Source organism: Chiroxiphia lanceolata, chromosome 23 (assembly GCF_009829145.1).
Source record: "Chiroxiphia lanceolata isolate bChiLan1 chromosome 23, bChiLan1.pri, whole genome shotgun sequence".
In the NCBI taxonomy this organism is placed as follows: domain Eukaryota; kingdom Metazoa; phylum Chordata; class Aves; order Passeriformes; family Pipridae; genus Chiroxiphia; species Chiroxiphia lanceolata.
In genome coordinates this window covers 5,449,226-5,465,971 of record NC_045659.1, presented here as the reverse complement: position 1 = coordinate 5,465,971, position 16,746 = coordinate 5,449,226, and the positions used below count along the sequence as shown (strand labels likewise).

The 16,746-nt window shown below is 52.7% G+C and overlaps 1 protein-coding gene across 3 annotated transcripts; it reads right to left on the bottom strand.

Annotated features, from left to right (window-relative positions):
• DCPS (decapping enzyme, scavenger) lies at nt 1-16,708 on the bottom strand. 3 transcript variants are annotated; one of them, XM_032709663.1, is made up of 6 exons: nt 16,428-16,708; nt 15,157-15,325; nt 7,543-7,688; nt 4,887-5,000; nt 1,265-1,375; nt 1-458 (listed from the first exon to the last, which is right to left on the bottom strand). In XM_032709663.1, the coding sequence occupies exons 1-6, from the start codon at nt 16,581-16,583 to the stop codon at nt 192-194; spliced, it is 963 nt and encodes a 320-aa protein (XP_032565554.1). In that variant the 5' UTR covers nt 16,584-16,708; the 3' UTR covers nt 1-191. The 3 variants fall into 3 exon arrangements, with proteins under 3 accessions (XP_032565554.1, XP_032565555.1, XP_032565556.1); XM_032709664.1 differs by lacking the exon at nt 16,428-16,708 and adding an exon at nt 15,550-16,197; XM_032709665.1 differs by lacking the exon at nt 16,428-16,708 and adding an exon at nt 15,410-15,532.
• Nucleotides 16,709-16,746: the final 38 nt, after the last annotated feature.

The following is a 16,746-nucleotide window of genomic DNA, read 5'->3' as shown; positions in this document are numbered from 1 at the left end:
TTTATTCAATCAGTGTTTTAATGGACTTCAACAGACAACACAGTTTCCATAGCAAAGGATCATCAGCCCCATCTTGTACAAAAACAGAGTTAAAAAACACGAAAGCAACAAAACCTTAAAAAAAACCAAAAAAAAAACCAGTAAAAGAGCTATTCATTAAAAAAATATGATACAAAAGCGCCTCTCCCTGCTCACACTTTTCCTGCCTCCTGGAATTTCTTAAACAGGGGCTCATCAGCCCGCAGGGGGAAGGTCAGGGCCCGTTTCTGGTAGAAGGTGGAGTCCACGGCCAGGTTGTCGATGACATCAGCCAGGAGATGGGCTCTCTCCACGGAGCTGCCCGGCGCGTCGTGGCCCGCGGCGGTGAAGTGCACGTGCAGGTGGTAGTAGGAGGGCTGGTAGTGCAGGTAGATCCTTAGCTGGGAGCCTGGCACCCCAAACCGCTTCGCTATGGCCTCCTAGGGACAGGAAACACACAGGTCAGGACGGCCAACACCCGGGGATGGACGGAAAGGAGCATTCCTGGATGGCAAGGAAGGCAGAGGGAAAGGCAGAAGGGATTTCTGCTTCCTCACTGCACGGGAGAGGGGGAAGTTGTGAAGGGCAGAGCTCTTCCCACCCTCTGTGCCTCGGCAGGGATGGAGTGATGCCTCCAGCTGCCCCACTTTTCTCCCTCCGTGACAGGACGTGCTCTCCACTCCTATCATTTTCCCTTCCATCCTTATCGCTCCGGCTCACTCAGGGAGTGACAGGGATCCTGTGACCAGCCAGTGTAATTAAAGCTATAAACAGCACCAGTGAACTCCTGCTCTATGCGCTGCAATCCCCTGGCTAATCTCTTAATTAATCTCCCACTTTCCCCAGTGCAATTACTTTCCAAAATCTAACGCAGTGAAGGAAAGAGAAGCTCCTGCACATCTATCTCCCAGACACACCCTGTGGAAAAACACGTCAGCTGGTGAGGATGGAAGGAGTCGGGGAGGAGGCTGTTGATATGGGGAGGATGGGGAGCTCACTGTTAACAGGAAGGATGGAGCACTCCTAAAGCACCTTTGACATGGCATGACCTGGGAAGGTGCTGATGGAGAGCAGGGATCGGGGTCTCCAGGCAGAGAGAGCAGCACAGCCCTGTTTTGTGATATATCATCTCCTGGTTATCGGTTCCCAGGCAGATGCTGTGCCAGAAAATCCCAGCAGTGCCCTGGCACAGGCAGCTGAGCCCTCCCGGGCCAGGACAGTGGTGTGGGACCAGCCTGAGGCTCACCTTCCCTTCCTGCAGGACGTTCCTCAGCAGCGGGAGGTGCTCGGCCGTGAGGTCCCGCAGAGACTTGATGTCCCGGCGGTGCACGACAGCCACCAGGTACAGGTCATCCAGCTGCAGAGACAGAGGGGCATGCAGGGGGCACAGAGAGAGCAGATGGAGGCAGCAGCACTTTGGACCTGACACACCATCCACAGCTTCCCAGGCTCTGTTATATGGGGATACCTGTGTCATACAGGGGTACCTGCCCTCGTGTTCAACCCACACCCAGGCTGGGCTGAATCTCCCCATACAGGATGTGCTCACCCACAAACCCACTGCACCTCAGAACATTTCTGGACAAACTGGGGTTTGTCCAGGAATAACCAGAAGAGAACAGCCTCATCCCAACCAACAAACAGCGGGATGACAAACGCCTTCTCAGCTCTGAAGGCAGATGGAGTGATCAGCTCTTCACACCACGAGCACCGCGCTCGGTGCTGCCCCTGCACATTCACAACATCTCCCTGAGCACCTCAAAAATGCTGTCCCTGTGGCACTGAGGCTGGAGACCTGCTGCAGGTGCCCACCCAGCCACGTGGGGGGTCACCAAGGTGCCTGGGGTCTGCCAGCACCCCCCGTGCACACTCCATGGCCTTCTCAGAGATTCATCTCCCTGCTCAGATGAGGATTTACAGTGAACCACAGAGGCCAAAATTGCAACTGTAGATTTTTCCCAGTGAAAAGCTTCCCACTTTTCCACTGTGCAAACAGCTGGCCACTCTCCAGTCACAAGCAGTTCTATAAATAACAATTTTTGAGACTAATTGGTCACTGTACAACCTCAGGGCACTGAAATATGCCCGTTCAGCAGCTCTCAGCCAGACCTTTGGCATCTCCTGGAGCTCTTATCACATTCAGTGTTTAACAAGACATAAGGTTGTGGATCATTACGCTTTAAAAACATTAAAATCCCAGTCTCCTTCAGCTCAGTTAGTGACTTTCTAATACAAACACTGAAGGGTTTGGATGTGTGAAACCCAGCAGATCTCTTCAGCACTGTGAGAAACCCACGTGGCTATTTGGAAACAGAGGCATGTGCCAAAGGATGCTCTCAGGACCCTCAACAGGGCTGTTCCATGTGATTCCCATGCACAGCTCCAGAAAAAGACAGTGTATCAGGTTGTGCTCTTTGGCTCCAGGCTGGCTGGTGGGAGGGAAAACAAACAGCTCCTCTCCTTAGAACAACATCTGCATGTTGCTGTTTGAAACAAATAAGCCTGTTGCTAAAAAGGCCCGGAATGATGTCATGGCAGGCATCGCTTCAGGCAACGCCTCGGGCCTCCTGCGGGTTTGAAACCAACTCAAAAGTTGTGGAGGGGAAAAAAAACATACCAAAAAATTAAAAAAAAAACCCAAACCCAAAAATCCCAGTGATAACAAAAACTCCAAGAAACCACCTCCAACCACTACTGAGGCTGGGCAGCAGGAACCCAGAAGGTTGAGGACGGCAGGTTTCACAGCGCGAGGGAGAAATTTTCCTCCCATCCATCAGCCTAAAATAATTCCAGGTGAATTTGCATGATTTGAGGGCCAGGTGCTAAGCGAGTGCGAGGCAATGCTGCTGACAGGACTCGTGAGGGAGGGCTCAGAGAGTCCTGCTGGGAGCTGTGTCTGCTTCCCCGGCTCCACTCGGCGGCCTCGCTGGCTGGGTGGGATGCGGCGGGAGGAACCAGTGCTCCTGGAGGAACCAGTGCTCCTGGGAGGAACCAGTGCTCCTGGGAGGAACCAGTGCTCCAGGGAGGAACCAGTGCTCCTGGAGGAACCAGTGCTCCTGGGAGGAACCAGTGCTCCAGGGAGGAATCAGTGCTCCAGGGAGGAACCAGTGCTCCAGGGAGGAACCAGTGCTCCAGGGAGGAACCAGTGCTCCAGGGAGGAATCAGTGCTCCAGGGAGGAATCAGTGCTCCAGGGAGGAATCAGTGCTCCAGGGAGGAACCAGTGCTCCAGGGAGGAACCAGTGCTCCTGGAGGAACCAGTGCTCCAGGGAGGAACCAGTGCTCCAGGGAGGAACCAGTGCTCCAGGGAGGAACCAGTGCTCCAGGGAGGAACCAGTGCTCCTGGAGGAACCAGTGCTCCTGGGAGGAACCAGTGCTCCAGGGAGGAATCAGTGCTCCCGGGAGGAACCAGTGCTCCAGGGAGGAACCAGTGCTCCCAGGCAGCCCCAGGGCTGGCAGGATCAGCTCTGGCTCAGGGTCACCCACAGCCAAGATGAAATTCCTTGGCTCAAAGGCAAAGCTGACAGCCCTTCCTGGGATGCTGGCTGGCTGCCTGGGAACCAGACCAGCAAAGGGCCCGGATCGCTCCAGGGATGACCAGGGTGCAGACAGCAACTCAGCAGTCAGGGAGAAATCCAAAAGATCCTGTTCAACATTCCAGGAGGCGACAGGAGCATGGGGAAGCCTCCCCTAAGGACAAATCCTACCACTGAGGTGCTCCCTGACCATGCCAGCTGGGAGACGTGGATGCAGCAGGTCTCTAGGGGAAGCTGAAGCACAAATTTTAGCCCAATCCTGATGTGAATTGCAAAGCTTGGTTGCAGCAAGTAAGGATTTCCACCAGACTGCTCACAGCTGGGAGAGGGACAGCATGCTGCATGTTTTAGGGTCCTCAAATACTGTCCCCCCTGGAAGGGCACTGAACAGGGCACAGTGGCACAGCCTGAAAGCCTGACTTGTTGCAAAGTCCCTCCAGGAAGAAGGTAGTGCCTCCGGTGAACAAGTGGAAATTCGAGCTTGGTTACCCCATCACAGCTCAGCAGGGGATTTTTGGAGCAGCTGATGTGCAGGGAATTCACGGGGAGCAGATACCACCCTGCAGTGGTGTCTGTGCTCCCCAGGTCACTCCCCGAGACAACTCAGCACCGCACCACAAACAGCTGCTCCCCACACGGACACACAGGATGGTGCTGCCCACCATTGCAGGCTCGTGTTCCCATTTTTTCGAGTTTTAGTTTCATTCCTAAGCCTTAATCATATGGGAAATTTCCCTGCCTGACACCTGCAGAAGCAGATGAGGATCAGAAACACAAAGGGGACTTTTTTTGACGCCACCAACTTCCCGGGGAGGGGGGAGGTGTCTGGAGTTTCATCTCCCCAAAAGTACAGCGTGAAAGGGAGGTGGAGCACAAGGAAATACTTCTCAATTTAGGATTACTGCCTGGGCTTAAAAATCATTTTCACCAAGTGGCCACTCCCCCGAGGGGTGAAGAAGCTGCTCAGCAGCCAAGGACCATCTGCTTAAAGCTGTGGAGGAGAGTTAATTGCAGCAGCCAAAGGATAACATTCTTGCACCTAAAGTCAAGGCTTGCAAAAAAAAACCCAGAGAAGCTCAGCAGGAATAAATATGCAGGTTAAAAAAACATCCCAACAACATCTGGGCTGATACAGGAGAGGAAGTGAACCCAATAAATACATGCCAGCAGCAGTGAGAACAGCCTGGGTTCTGCAGCATCCACAGTGGGCACAAGCGTGAACACAAGGACACAGGCACCCACTAAAACTCTCATCAGGGTGCTGTTTGTAGCCTGAAAATGGACATTTCTTCTGGATAACCTTCAGACAGGCAGCATTAGAGGAGCAAACCAACCTGGTTTTGATTCCACTTTAAATCTGGAACTAGAACAAAGCCATTGGAAGGATCTGGGTTTTCATGGACGATTCTCTCGGTCTCAGCTTTCTTCTCCAGGATATTATACACCCACTGAAAGAGAAACATATGATTTATAAACCAGCAGAGAATATAAAACCCAACATCTCAGGTGCATTTAGCCCAAGCTCATGGATTATTGCACATTCCCTGCAACTAGAATATAAAAAAACCCCAACTCCAATGGTTTGACTTTTAGGACAACCAAATAATTATCCATAAAACCCTCCAACAACCAACAAACTACAGGATATTATGAGCACTTCAGTGAAAAGCAGTGGAACTCAGCTCTTGTGGGGCTCAGCACACATCACTTGCAGCACCGTGGAGCTGTTTACACTTTTTTACCCCCCAAGCTGCACCAAAATCTTTACAACAGGGTCTGGGAAGGGAACTTGGCTGATTTTGTTCCCTGTCCAAAGAGGAAGGCGCAGATTGCTCACAAGCCTGAGCTGGATGCAGCCCTGGCTGCTGGCAGCTCCTGGGGTGGACACAAAAGGCCTGTGTTTTTTGGGCAGTGCACATCTCTTGGCTCCCTGGCTGATTAGGAAACAGCTCACCACTCTTCTTCTTCCATATTTATAGTTCCAGCCTCCAGACTTCTGTAAGCCCTGCTCTGGTTAATCCCCCCATGCTCCTCCTGCAAAGCAAAGCACCATTCAGAGAAGAGTTTTGGAAATGGCAGAGACCAGGGATCAGGAACAGAGTAAAACCAGAGAAAAGCATCTTTGCTCTCTCTGGTTCCCAGCCTGAGCTCCAGCATCCTTCTTTACACCTCCAAAATGCACATTATGCTCTAGCTTAAGCCTAGCTTAAGTACTGCCAAGGGAGTCCCCAGCCATACTCCCGGAAGACAACGTAAGGCAGCAGGAAATTGCTGGAGCTTGGAAGCTGAGAATGTTTGGAAACATCATTTTCCCCACCCAAATATGGGTATGGAACATCCTGGTTGCCCCAGGTGGGTAAAGGAGGTGCAGCCAGTCTCACAAACAAATCTCTCTGGGTGCTGTGCACACCAGACACTTTAGGGGAACTCCATCCAGAGTTTAATTAACCTAATCAAAACTTAGCATCACTGTGAACTGACGTGAATACATCTGGAGGGAGAAAGCAACTTCTCCTCCCCTGATCTGGGGTTTTTTTTGCTTAAATTTCTGGCCTTTTCTTCTCAGCAACACCTTAGAGATTAGATTCTCCCAGTGATTCTGGAAAGCATGGCACAAGCTCGCTGTGCTCTGTGACCCTGGAAGGAAAGCTCAGCAGGAAGCTCAGCAGGAAATGGAAATGTGGTCTTTGTTGGGGTTTTTGTGCCTGCTCTGATCACAAGTGCCAAGCTATCAGTGCCCTAAATAAGTTCACTGATCAGATGAGCTGTATTTTAAACCCAAGGCTGCCTCGTGATGGGGCAGGTCCCCAGCTGACTGACTGCCCCTGCTGCTCCCAGCACAAGCCCAGCGAGGAGAACACATGTCCAGGGACTGGTACCACAATAAAACCATTATCCTGAAAGCATCCACGCTCTGCATCCTCCAGCAGGAAACACAGACGGCTCTGTGGTCCCCTGGTACTTCTGTTACCCTTCACATTTTCCTTTCCACTCGGCAGAACCAGTTGGATAAAGACAAGGAGCAGCATTATCAAACCCCAAAGGTCAGGGACTGACTGTGCTGACCATGATTCCTCAGCAGATGTTCCTGATGGTCACCAGGAATGTGTTTCCATGTACAGAAATCAGCTCACAAGCACTTGGTGGGAGAGGCAGAGTGAGAGCTCAAGCCATTCCTGAGGGCAGCTGCTACACCAGGAAACTCAACAGCTTTGGGAGCAAAAACATCCTACAGGCTGTGACCAGGTGGAAACACACCCTTGCCTTTCTCCAGCTAACAAATGCTGCAGTTTAATGCAGCAGGAAAGAGGTGGGGGGGGTATCCAAGGCCCCCTCATTGGTTTTGGGGGCTTATTTTTAATGGATCACCTCAGCAATCCCAGGATTTGTTTTATTCCCCCTTCTGCACAGGCTGGCACAAATTGGTCCCTACAGACTTGTGCTCCTTTGGTCCCTAAAGGAGAAAGTTAGGGAGGGGGAAAGTCAAAAAGGGGAAAAGTCTGGGTCTCCCTGGGGCAAGGAGAACGCTAAAAGTAACAGTTTCACCACACAGAATATGGACTGAATATGAATGGCAGGAGCTGCAGCCAAAGCCCGAGGAGTGAGTTCTGATGCAGGAATCTAAGAGCAATCTGTGCCTTTCCATTTACACAACACCCCAGAGACTCCTAAAAAGCCCAGAGAACAGCACCAACGCCCAGGGAGCCACCCTTGGAAAGGAGGAGTGCCTCAGCTTTTCTCCAGAAACCCTGGGAAAGGCAACTCGGAGTACAGGTCCAAGGCAAATGTTTTTCTGCAAAGACAGAAAAGGATGTCCCAGCCAGCCAGAGGAGAGGGGGCAGCACCACAGAGCCGACAACACAACCAAAAGGGAGATGGGGCAGGGCACTCCCAGCTCTACAGCCTGGGCTCTGGAGGAGACTTTTGACAGCCCAGAGCATTGGAGACCAAAGACATCATCTCTGCAGGGGCAGGTGGTGGTTTCCATACCTGGATGCTGAAGCTCTGGGACTGGATGAAGGGCAGGGTTATGTTCTGGTAATCCTCCCAGGTCTCCCGGATGAGGTGCACTTCGTGCCGGAGGTACTTCTGGATGTGTTTCTCCGTGGCAGGGTACACCACTGTGGCCTTGATCTCTAGGAACAAACACGGGGACTGAGTTACCAACCCACATTTGCCTCCTTCAGTCCCCAGTAAATCTGTTTTCTCTTTCAATAAATGCCACACTAAGACATTTTAAAGAAACACCACTAAAACAGCGTGAGGGAAAATGGACATGGAAAGCAAACAACTGCTTTAACCTCCCACACTGCCACTGCTTTTCTGGAGGAAGGAAGAGCCAACAACACAGCCAGGGCCTGTCTTTCCAGTCCAGGTGGAGGAGTTTGCTGTCTGGAAGGGTTTTCCCACACTTGTTCTTTCAAGCCTATCAGCAACATCAGGGCAGAGCTGGAGCTCCCAGGGCAGGGTTTATGTGCAGACAACAACCAGGATGGAAACACGACCCCAGGGACAGGGATGCTGCTTCCTCATACTCTAATCCAAAGCTCACAGGATGCACCCAGCAAATTTCTCCAGCCACAAACCCAGAGGAGCTCCAAGAAGCAGCTCCTTCCCAGAGCTCTCAGGGTGCTTGGCCTCGAGGCTCAAGTGCAGGAGGCAATGAGGTCAAGGGTACAGGGACAGATCCAGAGCAAATAACGTGGGCTGATGGGTCAACACAGAGCAGGATGAGCCGAGGGAAGAGGGCTGAGTGACCCCCTGCCCACAGAAAGCATTTCCCCATTTACTCTGGCAGAAAAAAACATCTTCTGTTTGCCTTAAGATTAGAACTTTGCTGTCTAATTTCTGTGGCATTAAACAGGTTGCAAGTGTTCACCTTGTTGACCTGGCAGCTCTGACGTTGGCAGCAGTAAATCCTACCCACAAGGGGTAAAACCCTTGGCAAACATCCCTCTTTGGCCAAGATTGGACGTGTGATACAAAGCCTGACACAACTCCAAGGGCATGGGAGTGCCTCTGCCTCCCCAGCTAACACAGAGCTGCCATAAACATCAATGCAAGGAGGAGAAAAGCCCTGTGAGCCCAGGCAAACCCTGGGCAGGCTGGACTGGACTGAGGCGCGTGGCTGGGGCACTGTGAACGCTACAGTCTGTGCCCAGGGTCTGCCATGGAAACCCATGACCAAAGCCATGCCTCGTGCTTTATATATGTTTATATGTTAGTCAGACACTGAATATAAACACCTATTTGTTCCTAGAGCCAGGATTTAGGGTGGTTTGAGCCTTTTTTAGTTTTCTGGTTTCTGTTTTTTTAAGGTCGGTGCTGTACAAGCTCAGAGACTCTGCCTTTTCATTCCATGCCAAACCCAGCTTAATGAAATCCACAGGAAAATGCTGGTAACATGAAATATGAAAATGCAAACCACAAGGGCAGTCTGGTCTGATTCCCACCATACACATGTTCAAACAAGGTTGTTTTCCAGGACTCTATTAGCACTTCTAGTAGGATGATGTAATACCAAAGAAAAAAAGACAAGGCTGTAGCTCTCCTCACTTAAAAAGACCAGCAAAGCACTGGGGAGAAAACAAAAAAGGCAAAAGATAAAATACCACAGCCAGCCTCAGGCGGAAACTTCCACAGTTTAATTTTAGACCCCAAAAGAAGAGCAGGGACTACAGCAGAAGCCCCTCCATGCTGGGTGATGGTAACCACAGTGCCTGGGGTTGCAGGGGACCCAGAATGACTTCCCTGACACCCCCCCAGTTTGGAGAGGGCTGCTCACATTGGGGGAGAGCACTCGGGGGGCTTTAAATCAGAGATCACAGAACTCCTGAACGTGCAGCTGCGGCTGAGCAGATGTTTGCAAGAGGAGAGGGGGAGAGGCTGTGGTTCACTAATGATCATTTCCCTTCTAAAGGTCTCATCAACCCCAAAATGTCCCAGCAATGCTAATTAGCATCAATCACTGCAGCCAGAGAGGCTGTTTGATACTTGCTCAGAGCCTCAGAGTCCTTAGGAGCTGCACACAGGATGCCCAGGCTTGGACACAGGAACCATCCACCGCGAGACTGGGCTCGCCCCGGGATCGTTCCAGCGCTGGCGCGCGGCCGCACACTCCCCTTTCCAGGCCTGCTCCTGGCAGGCTCCACGTGCACCAGAGCAGCACGTAGGCTGTGGGGCACCCAAAACCTGCCCCAGCCTGGAAACAGGGTAAGGAACCACTGGACATGTGATGGGGCTTTCTGAGCTGGTGGAAGGGTCAGGGATTGTCTCCCCTCACGCCCAAGTCACATCAGTTCTCAAATGCCAGCCCCGGACATCACGGAGCATCTGGGGTTTATTCTGGAAGTCAGGATCGACCATCAGTTAACCAGAGGTTATAAAAAAAACTCAGGAGGTTTAACTGAAGGAACCTGGATGAGCAGGAGGTGCAAATACTGCCATGGCAGAGAAAACTGACTGGGCTGTTCACCCTACAAAGGGTGTTTGAGGGCAAACACCACGCTGGGAAACTGCCCAGGAGAAAAGGATGCTCAGATTCACCAGACACACACTCCTCCCTTCTTCTGCTAAAAGCAAGAGAGGAAAACACAACCCAAGACACAAGAAGAATCAAAACACCAGCTCAGTTTGGGGAACTGAAGGGAAAAAGAGCTGAAGGCAGCTGTTGCCAGGAGGAAAGGATGAAACACAAAGTAGAGAGAGCTCATGCACATAGGAAAGGGCACTCCAAGCTCACTAGTGATGCCTCTTCCCCTTTTGGGCCACACTGTCCCCAGACTCTGTCAAAATTCTCCTCCAGGCCCATCAGTGAGGAGAGGGCTGGTGGTGGCTTCTCCCACCCCACTCAGCAGCACTGACATGGAGCACTGTCAGCCTGTTTTAAACAGATTTAAAGCTCCCAGGGAGCCACAGGGCAGGCAGAACCTGTTTCTGCTTTTGGGCCTGTGGTGTGCTTTTTCCTCCCTGTGCTAGCAGGAAGCTGAGTGTTGGTTTACAACGTGCCTAATCAACTTGACCATCAAGTGCAGGAAGTTGCCAAAGCCAGGGAACAACAGAGACGTTTCATTTGGACTCTGACAGGTTTTCTTTGCCAGCCTTGTTCCTGCCACATGCAGCTCTGGGCTGCCTTCCCATTATCAGGTGTCTCCTTGGATGCAGCCCTAAGTAAATATAGAATGCTCTAAGCCAATATATAATGCCTTAAGCCAACACATAGCACACAACCTCCCTCGCCCTTGCTGCATAAAGAGTTTATTTACTTTTAGGATCACAACTGCACAGGGGTCACATGGGAACACCAGAGTCCAACCCAACCCCAGCCAGGTACGACACAGCTTTGGCTCAGAGAGCTGGGGCTCTCCTTAGTGAATGAATTAAAGCCCAAAAGGATAAAGCTTGCAAGAGCTCCCAGTCTCCATGGCCAGCACATGCCAGGGCAAGCCAGGGGCAGTGCCAGTGACTCAGCTGCCTGGGCTCTGGGGCTCATCCCAGGATATGGTGGGTTCAGCTGCAACAGCCACTGCAAAGAGGAAATCTGCAGGTTACCACCCCTCAAAACACAGAGCAAAGCATGGTGATACCTCCCACTGTCCCCCAAACCACCCCCACACTCACACAGCTTCAGGCTCCAGCTTTTGATTTCAGTGTAAATGTGAGGTTTCTTGGCTGGGCAAGCCCCAGAGGCAGCTGGAGCATGGAAACACCGGGAGACAGACAGGCCTTCCCAGTGCAGCTCCTGCAAGTTTCTTCAGCTCCTTGCTGACGGAAACCAGCCTCTTTTTGGGACAGAGATCGTTTCCTGCATGACTGAAAACTTTCCTTCCACACTCTCCTATTTTTCCCATAATTTCTCCACCCTGTGTTGGAGTGAGGGAGCCAGAGTATCTCCCGTTGTGCTTGGTTTTAGATGTTATTAATAAGCCTGAGCCCCATGTAAAGGTTCCTTAAAGGACTGATAAGAGCCCTTACATGGTTTTGGTGCTGTGGAACACGCAATCCTGCAGCAGCCAGGCAAGAGGAGACTTTCTGCTGGAAACATTAAGCTCTCCTTGCTGAACGGGCATGAGGAGCTGGATGTCATCAGGGAACAGGTTGATTGAACCATCTGGCTTTTGCAATCAATCCCTGGCAGCAGGAAAATCTTTGCCGTTATAAAGTCAGCCCTTTGTTTCCCTGCAACAGAAAGGCCCAAGGCTTGGGTTTCCTCCACCACTATCTCTCACCTCTAGGCATAAGCTGCCTCTTAAATCAAGGCAACATCCAGCAAGTGGCCTTAAAATAAGTCATGCGCTTTGGTAGCAGCGCAGCTACACCAGCTCTGATACTACTACTCCTCACAAACTCGCTCACAAAGTTCCCTCTCCTCACTCTGGGGGTTTGGGTCGCCCTTCAGATGAACTCTGACCATTATTGGCTGGTTTGGAAACGTTATATTCCATTTTAGCTTTGACATATGCAATAAAACCAATGAGCCGAGCAAGACTCATCTGGTGCCGCCTTCACGCCGGTGTGCTCCCAGCCCTGAAAAAAAATCTCATCTTTCAGCAGCAGCAGAGCAAAATTCATCTTCCCACAGCAAAATCCCTCTTCCCAGGCTGGAGGGGAGTCGTTTGCTCAAGTAACATGCTTTGTCTGGCCTCCCCTCCCCTGCCTTCACCACGCAAACAAGCCGTCACTGCACGGGGCCTGCGTGGGCTTGACTGCGCGGAGGGAGCGGCACCAACATTTCAACAAGGACAGGGTGAAGGAAATCTCCACTGTAGGCTGTAAGCAACTCCAGCTGAATGAAGAAACCTCGGGGACTTGGGACCACAGAGGTGGCATTGGGAACTGCACTTGGGAAAAGCAGAGGGACAGGGAGGCAGCTCCTCACACCCTCAGCACACCCGAGGCACGAGTGACTCACCGTCACCATTTCCTCAGTCTCGAGGTTTATTTAACCTTAGAAAGCAAGGGCTGAGTGTGGGGGGCTCAGCTGCCCAGGGTGCTGTGAAACTCCCCAGGGGAATTCCTTTATCCCACATTACCACAACCCAGGACTGTTCCATGAACTGCTCAATGCCAAAGTTTGAGCTTTTCTACAAAATATTTTACTGTGTCTTGTACCCAGGTGTAAACCTGCAAGGACCAGGAGACAGACTCCTGCATCTCTCTAACCCTGCATCCAGACCCCCTACAAGGGCTCCCTGGGTCTCCACACAACCACTCACCATCCCAGGTCAGTCAAACCCCAACACCCTCTGAGGCCTCACAGGCAATTTCTCCAGTTTAGGTTTTTAAGCTGCATTCCTCACATCAACCTCGTCCTCGGGCCGTGACTCAGCCCACAAGGGCAATTTCCTTCCCCTCCTGACACACACGGGTGTTTCCCCGGTGCCAGCCCAGCTGCCCTCCAGCCATGTACCCACAGAACAGCTGCTGGGTGCTAATTGCTCGGAAGGAAGAAGCCTCCTCGCTCTCAGCTCCACCACAGGGAGCCTGGAGAGCAGCTCCAGCTCCACAGTGCCCTCCTGGTCTCCTGCCCAGGGGTGCTCAGCAAGCAGAGTGGTGCCAAGGAGGGGTTAGAAGTAAAGATGCACCACTGGGTAATATTTATGCAAAAACTTACCTTTTAAAGACAGATTTAAAAGTTCACTAAAGAGATAAAGCTCAGCAGAAAAAAAGCCAGAGTCTTATTCCCCATTCAAATCTGCAAGAGGGGTTTCACACCTGGCATAAGCCTTAAAGAAAAGGAGGAATTCTACTATCAGAGTAGTGCTGGAGTCACACAGCGCTGCTGCAAGGAAGGCAAAGGCTGGCAGGGCTGGGCTGCAGAGCCCTCGGGATTTCAGGCTTGCAATGCCACCTCGTGGGAATCACTGCAACTCCAGCCGGGCTGGAGCACAGCAGGAGCCTGAGCAGGAGCTTTTCCAGCTGAGGAAGCGTGGCTTTAACATCTTCCCACAACATCCGTGGTGTTACAGTGTTTTCCTGCCACTGAAACCTTTAATTTTGAGACTTCCACAGGACAAGAGGAGCTTTGCACAACTCACAAGCTCCCAAATCCAGACAGTGCCTCCTCCTACACTGTGGGAACAGAGCTAAAACAGGAGTGCTTTTTGGAAGGCACGTCAAATATCCTGAAAATTTAATTTGGGGCTGCAACCAAGTCTTACTTAAAGGCAATCACTCAGATTAATTTTGCCTCTGTTAAACCTGTTTGGCTGTTGTTGTGTTTACAGAAGAGCTGACATGGCATTTATCACTACACTTCCAGAATTAAAGCACATACCAGCATTCATGTGGAATTAACTGTGGGAGGTGATTCTGCCCCTCTGTGCAGGTGAGACTTCACCTGCAGAGCTGCCTCCAGCTCTGGGACCAACATCAGAAGGACGTGGAGCTGCTGGAGCAAGTCCAGAGGAGGCCACGGAGATGCTCCAAGGGCTGGAGCCCCTCTGCTCTGGAGCCAGGCTGGGACAGCTGGGGGGGTTCACCTGGAGAAGAGAAGGATCCAGGGAGACCTGAGAGCCCTTTCCAGGGCCTAAAGGGGCTCCAGGAGAGCTGGAGAGGGACTGGGGACAAGGGATGGAGGGACAGGACAAGGGGGAATGGCTTCCCACTGCCAGAGGGCAGGGTTAAATGGGATATTGGGAAGGAATTCTTCCCTGGGAGGGTGGTGAGGCTCTGGCACAGGTTGTCCAGAGAAGCTGTGGCTGCCCCATCCCTGCAAGTGTCCAAGGCCAGGTTGGACAGGGCTTGGAGCAACTTGGGATAGTGGAAGGTGTCCCTGGCCATGATAGGGGGTTGGCATGAGATGAGCTTTAAAGTCCCTTCCAACCCAAACCATTCTAAGATTCCATGATTAAAACTGAAGTACCTGGCCTGCCCAAAGCCCACACCTGCTTCCCAGTACAGGACACTTTTCCACCATGACAAGAATCCCTCTCACAGAGTGACAGCCTTCCACTGAAGCTCCCCAATGTGTCCATCTGTCCTTGTCACAGTCTGTTATTCACAGAGTTTGGTAACACACAGATGTGTGAAATCAGCAGGGAGATGGGGCCAATCCCCCCAGCACTTGAGGTTAACCCCTCAAACATGAGCTGCCTGCCCTTACCAGGAGACAAAAACAGAGCCTGTGAGGTGCCAACCCTGGGATGAGCAGGAGCTGCACGTGCTCTGCAGAGGCTGTTTTCAATTTAAACCTTCTGGGAAGAGACAACTCTTACCTGAGTAACTGACAGCAGTGACAAAAACCCACAGAAAGCCCTGGACCCCCTAAGCCCCTCTGCACCTTTATACCAAGGCACAGATGAAACAATGGCTGCTCAGCAGCTCATGAACTGAGCCACATGTCCATGGCGTGGGGAAAAGGGAATGATATGGAACAATATCCAAACCCTGGGAGTAAGACATTTCCTTCAGAGCAGCAATGAGCACCCAACCTCACCAGCTGGGCCTGCTGTGCTGCTGTCACCAAACCACAGCTGGGGTGGCAGAGCCATGCTCGGCAGCAGCACTTGTCCATGTCGCTGCATCCTGGCCTCTGGAGCGGGCAGGAAGCACATCCCAGCATCCCAGCCACTCTTCCCAGGATCCCAGGCCCAGGGCACTCACCGCTCAGCTCTGGGGGAGGGCTCAGGTAGAACGTGCAGTAAATGTCGTTTTGCATCTGCAGCTCCGCCTTCATTGCCTTCTTCAGCAAGTCTGGGATCTTCTCCTCCTGGAAAGGAGTCTTTTCCAGGATGACTACAGCATCTGTCCCCTCTCCAGAGAGGCCAATCCTCTGGAATAAAAAGGGATAAAGCGGTCAGCAATCACGGATCCAGTGCTGGGGGGGGAGTTTGAGGTCAGGGACCACAGCACACACCTCACAGCCCCTCAGTCCAGTCCAGCCCATCCAAAACCAAGAGGCATGTTTGTCCTGAGGCACAGCAGGAATTTGGCCCCCATCAGGGAACACAGGTGGTTTCTGGGGGAGCATGGGATGTGGGCAATGACTCAGCCTACCTGCACCTCCCCGGATGCTCCCAGGATTCCCACTGACACAACAACCCTGATTTCATCTTGGATGCTCCCCAGCTGACCAGGCAGAGCCAGAGGGCCAGGAAGAGGGCAGAGACAGGTGTAGGGATTTGCACCATGGACAGGGAGCATGTTTTGGGGCAGGGAGCACTCACTACTGCCCTGCTCTGAGGAACCATGGCCCTGATCCAGAGGTGGGCTCAGCGGGGTGGTTTTGGGAGCTGCTGGGTGTGGAACACCCCCCACCTTGAATCACTCCTGCCTGTACAGGACCCAGGTGAGGCCTCACCACATAACCCAGAGAGAGCAACACCTGGGGCTCCCAACCCTGCCAGGCTCACAGGGCAGAGAGGAGGTCTGGGACCAGTTGTTCCCCACTGACCAGCAACCCACTGTCCCGAGACTGGGATGCATATCTCCAGAAGCCAGGAGTTGAAGCATGGTTCCCACGCCACAGCCAGGTTCTCTGGCCATAAAGCTCCTGGACTTAAAACAAATTTCCCTGTAATGGCACTCAATGGACACGTCTATACTATTTACAGCCCCAGAGCCAGCATCCTACTCGCAATTCAACACCACTTTACCCGGCAGGCACAAAAAAGCTGTTCGGACCCAAAAGCAAGTTATACCAGTAAGAAACAATAACCCGAGGCCTGCAATAACGAGCAGCAACCGCCTCCTGCCCCAGTTTGGCTGGAGTTGGGATGGGATGGTCGGAGGGTCCCCGAAGGCTGGACCCGCGGGGGGGCGTGGCCTCGACGAAGGGGCGTGGCCACACAGCGCGCGCCGCAGGTGGGCGGGGCCGAGTCTTCAGCGCGGAACATGGCGGCGGCCCAACCGCCCCCCCACCCCGCCGCCGGTACCTCCGCGTGCAGGAACATGGCCTTGTCCCGCGCCGACTCCCGCAGGACGCGCCGCACCCGCAGGTCCGACAGCGAGAAGGCGGCGGCGGCCCCGCCATTCTCATTCTCGCCCTCCTCCTCCGCCCGCTTCCTCTTCAACTGCGGGGTCTCCGCCATGGCGCGCGCGCGCGGAAGTGCGCATGCGCGGCGCCCCGGGACCCGCGACCTAAGAGCGCCCCTTGGCGGCCCGGAGGTCTCACGCGCCTCTCCCCCCCCCCCCGGCTCCTCCCGCAAAACCCACGAACCGGGGATGGAGACAAAAATAAAGAATCAGGAAAAC

Excerpts from the sequence above, each read along its gene's own strand:
- DCPS (XM_032709663.1), bottom strand. The coding sequence starts at position 16,583 with ATGGCGGAGACCCCGCAGTTGAAGAGGAAGCGGGCGGAGGAGGAGGGC. Across the intron at positions 1,376-4,886 it reads TAAAGTGGAATCAAAACCAG|CTGGATGACCTGTACCTGGT; the intron begins GTTGGTTTGCTC and ends CTGTCTCTGCAG. Across the intron at positions 459-1,264 it reads ACGTCCTGCAGGAAGGGAAG|GAGGCCATAGCGAAGCGGTT; the intron begins GTGAGCCTCAGG and ends TCCTGTCCCTAG.